We start from the raw sequence: 10,625 nt of genomic DNA, 5'->3' as shown, positions 1-10,625 counted from the left end.
AGTTTTTAATGTTTAAACATATTATTTAGCGTTTAATCAGTATTATTTACGCTTTAAAAATTTATTCATATAAAGTTTAAAAAAATTTTTGTTCTCCGCTTTAAATATATTCTATAATGTTTAAATATATAAATACTGCTTTAAATATAGTTTTTTTATTGTTTAACCCTCGAATGATTTCATTTGAAATTGTTTGGTTTACATATGCTAGTTTCCTGAGATGGTTCCGTGAATCGTCGAAGAAGATATATTTGTTCAGGCCAACCGATGGATGGATGCTATTGCTTCGGAACCACTTGCTCGAAGGCAGGATGAGAGGGCATCCTCTTTCGTACGCGCTCGACGTTGTTCTCCTACTTCCAGCCCACCACGCGCAAGCATTGCTTGACGGGAGAAGCCCTCCCTACCCCGCGTGATAACCCCCGACCACGACAATGACAGCCCCTCGATTGGGTAGCCCCCGACCATGGTAGCCTCTCCGACCGTGGCAGCCCCATCGACGTCACTAGGCGAAGATGTCACTGTAACTCTTATCGCAGTGTGCGGATATTGATGACCGAAGTTTCCTCGACTTGTCGCCGGGTCGAGGCATCGGAAGGGACGTTCACGATCGATCGCGTCCCTCAAAAGAAATGAAGCACCCGGGACGAACGAGGCGTCGGAATTTGACGACGACGACATCATCGGGGTGGTCATTACAAGATGGCCACATTCAAAGAGACTTGCGAAAAAGAGGAGAACAATAATGCCTCTGTCTCTATCGCCGGCTGACGATGAAACAATAGCAACACCATCGGCGGTTGATGTTGTCACTGAGTCTGTCGCCGTTGATGACATGGCCGTGACGGTGGAGGAGATCATAGATGATGTTGCCATTGCCGCGGTTGAGAAGATCGTTTACTCTGTTGTTAATGAAATCCCCGACCCGGTGGAATCGGCGGCCGAGAGTGCGGCATCAAAGATGGACACAATCCCTGAAGAACAAGAACAAGCTAAGGGTGTGTTTCCCGTTGATGCTGTTGCCGTGGCCACGGTTGAGAAGATCGTTGAATCTGTTATCGTGGCCGTGGCCGATAGTACCACATCAAAGCCAGACACAATCCCACAATAACAAGAAGCATGTAAGGATATGTATGCGGTTAATGTTGTCGTCATCCCCGTATCGAAGCCAAACACAATCCCACATCAACAAGAAGCATGTAAGGATATGTCTGCGGTTGATGCTGTCATCGTCCCCGCATCGAAGGAAGATGCCGCTGGTGCTGAACACCGTCAAGGCTCAACAACAACGCCGCATGATGACCCCGACCAAGCAACGAGAGATATGATCGAGGCCAATAAAAAATTAGACGAGAAGGCTCGGAAAGTCTTTGTTCCGAAGAAGAAAAAATGGGTTGGCCAATCGCGTCTTAACAAATACGAGCAGTAGTTAATAAGAATCTTCCTCAACTGCCCTATGGACAGGTAAGTTTGAAGTTTTTATCATAGTGTTTAAATGTTTATATATTATCACTTAATTTATCTATGTAATGTTTAATTATTTATAATATCATTTGAAAATTGTCTATATCATTTAAATAGTTACAATATGGTCTCATTATATCTGTTATTGTTTAACCTCAGCACTGTCGTGTGAAAGAATGACGCTGTCAGCACCACACGGGACAAACTCAGTCACCCGATGTTTTTCGTTCTTTATGAATTTGAAGTCAAAATTCCGTTTGATTGCAAAATTTTGAAGTACGTCCCTGAAATGTTCAACAACGTCAAAACGTTGTCCGATATCCAATGACAACACTTCAGAATGATCTGACGAGGAAGGAAGGTATCCCACACCGTCAGGGTCACCATGGGGTTGAACGGGAGCGCTCGCAGAATCTGAATTCCTGCCAACACTTCAGTTAAATGAAAATATCAATATTTTAAGTAGAGAATAAACTGTTTAAGTGATAAATTAAAAATTTAAACGTTAAATTAAATAGTTAAATAGTGAATAATTAACTTAAACGAATAATACAAGATTTTAACCAGTGATTGACATACTTAAACAATAATGAACCTATACAACTGGATCAAATAAAAGAGAAGGAACTTACAACGAGAAAAACTCGTTTTCAGTAGGATTCGACAATTGCACATTGTCTGTCTCGACAACAAGATCAACTACAGCGCATTTGAAGATGGAGTGCACGTGACACATCCGCTGGAAGTAAACATCGTTTTCTATTGGGCAAACCGTTTTATATCCATCGGGTGTGATAAACTTCACCCTGACATGGGAAACTTCGAGACCCATCGCTCACATATCTCAGCTAACACCAATTCCCAAGAAGTCTGAGTCGTGAACATTAGCACTTTTCCCTCCCCGTTGTATCTAGCAATACCACAAAAACTCTCTATAATATATCGGCCGAAAACCAAATCGTACAAACCAAATAAAGAGAAGAAGAACAAGAAGAAGAAGAAGAAGAAGAAGAAGAAGAAGAAGAAGATGTAAAGAACAAACAACAATCAGAAAGGCAAACAAAAAAGTTCGCAGTTGTATGTATAAAGGTTAGACATGATGTGATTGGGCGGTATTTTTCCCTCTATCCCAAGGGCAAAAAAAAAAATAACTAGTGTGGACCCACTTGAAGTGACAGACAAGGGGTAATCCCTAGAGACAAATATTACTGGATCCATTGTACTTTTTCCCTCTTCTTTCCGTATCTTCATCTTTTCTTTTCGGCCGGGCATCCTTGTGTGGAAGTTGGCCTCCACTTTCCACCATTGTAGCGAGGAAGCCATATTGTCATCGCTCGAAGGAAAGTTCTCACCTTATCATGAGTCTCTGTTTAAACGTTAAGCTTTTTATGTTTAAACCATTACATATAGTGTTTAAACTAACGGTTAACTTTTTAAATAATTTCTATATCGTTTAAAGCAATATGTAAACCTTTTAAATATAGTGATTTAACTGTTTTAAAATATATGTTATTGTTTAAATTAATTGCTTTCACTGACATCGCGTTAAAGATGGATATTTTTCTAAAACCTACGATATTTTTCCAAAACCTCCTGGGTACAATCCTCTTCCCAAACACGTCCTGCTCGGATCCGAACTGGAGAGTTGACTATGTCGATGGGTTACCTGCCCTGGGACGATATGCATGGCTGGTATATAGTGTTTAAATTATCATGTCACTGTTTAAATATCTTTATGTATTTGCTTAAACACCGTTGTCACTGTTTAAAAAGTAAATCGATTTTGTTTAACATTTTGTTTTGTTTACAATGCACTTTTTTGTTTCTCAAATTGTTTTTACTATGTCTCTGTTTAAATATCACAAGTTATCACAAGTTGACACTCAAATAAGTTTGTTTGATTTAAAATATTCAAACATTTACAATGGCCTCTGATTAAATATCAGAAGTTCACACTCAGATAAGTTTGTTTTATTTAAAATAAAACATTTACAACATTTACAACGTCTTGTCGGACCTCGGACACTTGCTAGTCGACTCTCGTTCGTCTATTAATATTTCGGTTTGACTCACCAAGTATATGTATCTTCGAATGCTCATGGCAGTTGCATAACATGTGTATCAACTTGAACCTGCACAATGTAGAACACAAACAGTTAAAAAAGGTTAAACAAATACATTGATAAAAACGTCTATTAATCGATGTGTCATGGTCTGACTTAAGTGAAGATCCTGAGAGTTAAACACAGAAAATAATATTTGTACACTGAGGAAAAGTTTTTAAAGGGTGAGAACAATTCTCAAGTGATAAATATCAACTCCGTCTTAAAAGATGTTTCATGATCTTCCTCCTCTGGAGAATCCTCCGCAATCAAGCAATAAGTGAAAACTTTCTTTTCTTGCCCAAGTCGAAATGCTTGCTTAATTGCTTGCCCATCATCCACCGCTGGAGAATCCTCCGCATTCAGGCAATTATGCGGGAATTTTGACTTGGTCAAGAAAAGATAGTTTAACTTGTTGCGTGATTACGGCTGATTGATTCTCAAGATGAGGAGGATCATGAGACATCCTTTATGATAAAGATGATCTTCAAATTTTGAGTCTGACTCCAGCGAATATCATAGACAAGAAGCAGAGGAGGAGGAGGAGGAGGAGGAGGACGAGGAGGGGTTGTCTAGGGGAAGGGTTATTCCTTCTCATTTATGGTGTGAAGTCCACAAGCCGGTTGACGCTTCAGATCCGAGAAAAAAAAGGGAAACACACGGTGGACCGAGCTTGACTGATCATGACGAACGGGTCTTCCGATATTTATGTTGAAATTTAGAAAATTTAATGCCGTCATTAATTCTTCTGCACGGGATACCATAAACTTGCAATCTGCCACATGCCAACACTTTAGTTCAAATGAAAAAAATCAATATTTTACGCAGAGACTTTAAGAGTTTACACGTTAGGTCGATATTTAAAGCGTTAATATGAATAGTTAAAGCGAGATAAAGACAAATTTAAAGCGGAGGCGACAATTCTTAAACAAATATGTAATATATTTAAACATAGAATAGCACGAGTTAAACGATGATTTAACATATCTGATTAGATAAACATAAAGCGAGAAGAACTTTACAACGAAATGAACTCGTTTTTCGGTGAGGATTCGACAATGGCACATCGATGCGTCTCGATAACAAGATCGACTACGACTCATTTGAAGATGGAGTGCATTTGACCAATCACTGGAAGTCAACTTCATTTTTACGTTGACAAGACCGATTTATATCTCTCGAGTATGATAAACTTCACCGACTCGTTTTTACGAAAGCAGTTTACATCTATCGATATCACCAAAACTCTCCATAATAAACATGTATTGTTTATAAATTCTGTTACTCCCTCACTCCCGAGAATGGTCAAAGTGATAGTAACGAAGAAATTCTCACCGTATTCGAAATCGGCGAGCCGAAATCGAACAAACCAAATGAGGAGAAGAACAAGAAGATGTAATGCAACTTCTAAACATTGTCTAACAGAAAGCAAGCAGAAAAACCCACATAAAGGTTGGACATGATGTGATTGGGACGCTTTTTCCACCATTTTCGATGGCGAAAAAATAAGATTTCATACGTGGGACAGCATTTGAAGTGAGCGATGGGAGGTAAAAGGGAAGTTAAACAATAACGGAAGGGCTTTCCGGGGTTTGCCAAACTTGGAGGGGCTGTTTGGGAATATTTGAAATTCACGAGGGGTAAACAGTAGTTTTCCCTAAAAAAAATAAAAAGATAATAGAAAAACTGGATATACTGGAAAAATTTGAAAAAAAAAAATTATTTTTAATTTTTTTAGAAAAAATTTATTTCCAATTAAAAGGCCTTCAAGAAATGAAAATGAGCGGGCCTGCCTTCAATCCGATTCAGCGCTTGGAGCTGGCGTCCATGGCGCTCCGGCAGAACTCCCCCGCCGATTTGCTAGGGTTTCTCGATGATCACCTCAAAACTCGCGAAGATCTCCTCAAGCTTCCATCCCTCGTTGCTCGAATCGACCGTGAATGCTTGGATCTCGAGGCTGGTCTCCTTAGCCTTGAGAAGAACCTCTCATGTGCTTTGGTTTCATGGATTTCTCGCTCTGATGAAGTTAGGGAAGTTCTTCGCCAGATCGATCTCTCTCGAGGTGTTGGATTCGTTCCTCTTTGATTTTTTTGTTGTTCCGTGGTAATGAGTGATGGATTTGATGGATTTCTTGGGCTTCAGATGACAATGTAGAGGGGGTGAGAATGCGGAGAGCTCGGAAGATGATAGACAAGGAGTTGCCGCTTCTGGTGAGAGAAGTTGATCGCATTAAAGCAGTTCGGGCCTATGCAGGTCTGTGACTTTGACTCCCTCTTTCTTTGAATTAGCTTTTGTTTGTTTGTTAATGTTGTGATGTAATTGATTGATTTGAAAGAATGGACTTTGTCTCTGAAAATCATTCAAATTGTGTTGTGTTTGTGTTGAGGTTAAGGAAATCTTAGGTAAAATTTGGTAATATTTGTAAGAAAAAGGAATTTTTGATGAGAAATTATTGGATTTGATCTGACCTGTTGAGAAAAGTATTGATTTTTTTTAACATCATTTTAGGAGTAGATGATTGTACAGTAATTTGGTTGGCGTTTATAGCAAGCTGTGCTTGGAAGCTTTTATTTTATTTTATTTCTTTTAAGGAAAGAGAGCAGTGATGTTGGATTGTCTATAACAAAAATGAGACTTTTTTGTTTATTATTTTTTCATTTTTTATTGCTGGTCTCGTACAATAGCAGAAAATTCAGGTTCATGAAACAATCATGAGCTATAGACGGACACACACTCAGACGGACAATGATACCATGCTCATTCCATTCCAAAATTGGGAAAATTAAGTTAGGGCATGATTTAGACGTGCTTGGAAATTACTGTTTGTCAGATTAATATATTGCATGAATGCCGTCTATAAACAATGCCTATCAGATCATTCTAGGCACAAATGAGGCTTCACTCAATTAATATGGACCATATACTTGTTTGAATTAGTTGAGCCCATCACTTGTGGCTGTGAGGGTAGGCTAAAATTATTTTTTCCATGTGAGTTTCATGCAACGTTGTTGTCTAGTTTGCTTAGCAGATGGTGTGATTTGAATGCAACATGTGCAGCTCTTGGACTGAATAGTTGCCTCTTATGTTTGTGGATGTGCTTCTAAATTACACGGCATACTGTGCTTTACATCTTCTATGGCACTTCAAATTTTAATCAACAGATTATCATATCCAAGTAACCAGCTTTGATGATAGTTAGGAAATTAGTTCTTACTTCTTAGGTCAGCATATGCAATTTTGCTTTAACTTTGGTAGGTTTTGCCACTCAGAAAAATTGGTTTTGTGTAGTTTAACTGCAATCTTTGTAACTTTTATTGTTGCCTCTATTAACCTTGCAGAGACTACATTACAACTGGAATTGCTTGTTGGTGACCTTGAAGATGCAGTAATTTCCATCATGAGTGCAGCAGTGAGGTTGTCTTATTGTTCCATATATACATATATTTTGGGTCAAGTTTCTAAAATTCTTGGTGCAAAAAAGTTACCAACCACTGCTGCAACATAGTAATGATAAAAGCTTTCTTAACTAATTGCTTATTAATAATCATTAAATTTTACCGTTTGCAATGTAGGACAGTGGATTGAAGCATGAAAAGCTGTTGCTGGCTATAAATGCCACCAAGGACATAGAGAAAGTTTTGGTGGATATCACGCATAGCAGGCCTCGATGGCTTCATCTTCTTATGGCTGTTGATTCTAGAGTAGAAAAAGCTTTGGCCTTTTTGAGACCACAAGCTCTCTCAGATCATCGGGCTTTACTCGCTTCTCTTGGATGGCCACCATCCCTTTCAACGGCTAACATGGAGAAGGATAATTACGAAGATATTCCAAATCCACTCATTCTAATGCAAGGTGAGAAGAAGGAAAAATACTCTCGGAGCTTCCTAGCGCTATGCGCATTGCAGCATTTGCAAGCTCAACGTGACAAAAGGAAAAATGACTTAGCCAAATATAAGAAGGAATATAATTCTGTAAACATTGACAAACAACTGTGTTCTCATTCTGGTCTTTGGACAATTGATGAGCTAGTGTCGCCTATTGCATCAAGGATAGAATATCATTTCTTCAAATGGTCTGATGAGCCGAAGTTCATTTTTGCACTTGTCTACAAAGTCACTAGAGATTTCTTAGAAGGAGTGGACAATGTCTTGCAGCCTCTGATAGATGAAGCAAGACTTGTAGGTTACAGTGCCAAGGAATCTTGGGTCTCTGCAATGGTGAAAATGCTTTGCCAATATTTAGAAAGAGAAGTTTTTCCTGTTCTTGCAAAACCTGAAGATTGTAGAGATAGTAACAGAGAAGTGACCTCCTCGTGGATTCATCTGGTTGACATCATGATCAGTTTCGATAAACGGATGCAAATCCTTTCTAGTTCAGGAACTACATTCATGGGAGTGTTTGCAGGATTTGAGGGATTTTCACAGTCACTACCTGTGATGTCAATATTTAGTGAGCATTCCAATTGGCTCCAAATTTGGGCTGGAATTGAACTCAAGTATGCAAGGGACAAACTGAGGTCTGAGTTGGAGGATGAGAGAAGCTGGGCCATTCATATTGCGAAACAGGCCAGTCTTTCCTATGAGGATAGTGCTGAGTCCTTCCTTCTATCTACCAGGGAGGACCATAAAGCTCCATCAATTGCAGAGTCTTTTGTTCAACTGGCATGGGCAATGATAGAGAGGGGCCGTAGTTTACCTGGCACATCTGTGAGAACTGTATTTGTGAGGTCTTCTGTGATCATTTTCTTTTATGACTTCTTTCCACACTTAGTTCAGCGCTGTCATGAAATTGAATCTACAGCTTCCATCCAAGAGGATGATATGGTGCTAAGAGTTGCTGGTTTAATGAACGCTGCCCGATACATTGAATGTGTGATGCGGGACTGGAGCGAGGATTTGATATTCTTGGAAATGAGTGCTGCTGAAGATGTTATCACTGAGGTCCAAAATGCCGACCAGTATCTACATAATTGTTTTTTCAGAGATGAAATTCTGTATTTGGTTAAGTTGGAGACTGATTATCTCGAGGAGATTGTGTCAGCCCTTCTACTGGACTTTAATGCCTTATGCTGGGATTACATCCAAAATAGTGGTCAGTGGGAACGAGTGGATGACAAATATAAAGATAAGGTTTCAGATGAAGAGAACTTTAGTGTGTCTCCGGGTTTTATTGAGGCATTGGACATGCTCAAAAATCGAATGACTATTCTGAAAATTAATCTCAATGTGAAGTACTTTCTGGATCTATGGAGAAGTGTAGCCGAAGGCCTTGACCACTTCATCTTTAATAGCATCCCATTGTCCCAAGTGAAATTTTCTTCTTATGGTGTCTATCAATTCAAAGCTGATATAGATGCCCTTTTAACTGTTTTCAGACCCTTCTGTGCTAGGCCTGAAGCGTTTTTTCCTTGCACAATGGATGCTTTGACGCTGCTTACAATGAAGAGGAGAGATGTTGATCTTCTTCTTAAAGTTCTATTCAAGGGTGAGAAAAACATCGACAAGTGCTTGCAGTCTCGGGGACTGTTTCATGTCTCTGCAAGCCAAGTGGAAAATATTTTGTGGAACATTAAGGTTGAGTGTACTACTGATAAATAGAAGGCTCTGTTATACTGCTCTTTTCCTTTACAAGGATTTCAGTCTGTCAGTAGCTTCACATACAAAGGAAGTAGCACACTAACTCAGAGGTGTTGAACTAACATGCAGTAAGTTTTTAAAATGAACAGTGGCCTGGCAGGGTCATATGGAGAGAGCTACAATTTATGGTAAGATGAATTGTTATGATGTTTGAACACAATGTTGCTTTGTTAGACCCTATATATAGTAAGGATGTAGCATCAAAAGTTTTTAAAATAAAAGGCAAATTTCTTTTTAAAAAAATCAGGTTAAAAAGAGGTTAAATGTACATGCATGCGGAATAATGACTGATAATCTGATCCCCCCCCCGGGGCATAATGCTAATGAGGTAATATTTGGCCTGAAATCAAGATTAGCTTCTTTTGACAATAGCAGCATTCCTTACCTGGTGAAGGTTACATAATGTTAGCAGGCCTCCAAGATTCAATTGCTTCAAACTCTCTTATTAGCTTGAACTTTTAAGTGAGTCCTCCAAGTGATACAAGGAAGAACTAGTCCCAAGTCTTTCATTGAACCAAATACTTACAATGGTACATGTGCTTTACAGTAAAGAAAAAAAGAAGAGTATAACCATTTTATTACATGAATTATGACTTGCAGTATATATAATAAAAGATTACAGACAAGTTTATTTTCAAAGACTAACGTGTATTGCAGATTGGCTAATCAACATGCTTGCCTAGTTGCCTTTGTGGGAATCAATTGGATGAAAATCCTTTTGATCAATGATAACTCGAGGAATGTGAGCCAGCTTATTTCTTCCATGTCCTTGGCACCACTCTGCAAGGAGAGGACAATGCAAAATATCCAAAATTTGAAGCGTTGGTGGCAGCTCTTGATCAGGCAGGAAAATAACTCCTGGACAAAATTGTATCTTCAGCTTTTCAAGAAATACAAGTCTGCGAGAAACCATTCCCAGAGATGAAGAAGGCATTGTGCTTTCCTGACAACCATAAATCTCCAATTCCTTTAGTTATAATAGTTAATGCAGAGGAAGTGAGCTCAGGTCTTTATATCCATTGATCTTCAATGTCTGAAGTCTTGCAAGAAGGTCCTCTGGCATTGAACTCCATATGTTTTCATTATAATGGCCTCTGATCTCCAAACAAATGAGTGATGGAAGACTGGACAGTGCTGTAAACTTGTTGCAAGCCCACAACATCAACTTCTTCAAGGAAGAGAAATGTTAGGTATTCTCTTTAGCTTTGGACAATAGTTCAAGTTCAATAAATGAAGACAAGGAAATGCGGTGGCAATGTCTTCTCCGAACCAATCCTCCCATTTGTACATACTCCCAAAGTGCAGTCTCTGCAGCCAACGACCTTCCGGTCTATTGGTACATTGGTCGCCGATAGAGCTCTCACCGAGTGGTGAGAGTTCGATTCTCGGCTGAGGGCACATTTCTGGGAGTTGTGAATAGTAG

General features: G+C 39.1%; 1 protein-coding gene across 2 annotated transcripts; it reads left to right on the top strand.

Moving 5' to 3' along the window:
* Positions 1-5,360: 5,360 nt before the first annotated feature.
* LOC120264581 (RINT1-like protein MAG2L) lies at positions 5,361-10,619 on the top strand. 2 transcript variants are annotated; one of them, XR_005537475.1, is made up of 5 exons: positions 5,361-5,628; positions 5,709-5,819; positions 6,905-6,980; positions 7,144-9,330; positions 9,860-10,619. XR_005537475.1 is itself a non-coding variant. In XM_039272403.1 (4 exons), exons 1-4 carry the CDS (start codon positions 5,394-5,396, stop codon positions 9,161-9,163), a joined length of 2,442 nt encoding a protein of 813 aa, XP_039128337.1. In that variant the 5' UTR covers positions 5,361-5,393; the 3' UTR covers positions 9,164-9,457. The 2 variants fall into 2 exon arrangements, 1 of the variants encoding a protein (XP_039128337.1); XM_039272403.1 differs by lacking the exon at positions 9,860-10,619 and having other exon boundaries at positions 7,144-9,457.
* The last annotated feature ends 6 nt before the right edge of the window (positions 10,620-10,625 follow it).

Source organism: Dioscorea cayenensis, chromosome 7, assembly GCF_009730915.1.
Source record: "Dioscorea cayenensis subsp. rotundata cultivar TDr96_F1 chromosome 7, TDr96_F1_v2_PseudoChromosome.rev07_lg8_w22 25.fasta, whole genome shotgun sequence".
Classification (NCBI taxonomy): domain Eukaryota; kingdom Viridiplantae; phylum Streptophyta; class Magnoliopsida; order Dioscoreales; family Dioscoreaceae; genus Dioscorea; species Dioscorea cayenensis.
The sequence above is the reverse complement of the archived record's forward strand: the minus strand, read 5'-3'. Positions and strand labels throughout refer to the sequence as shown.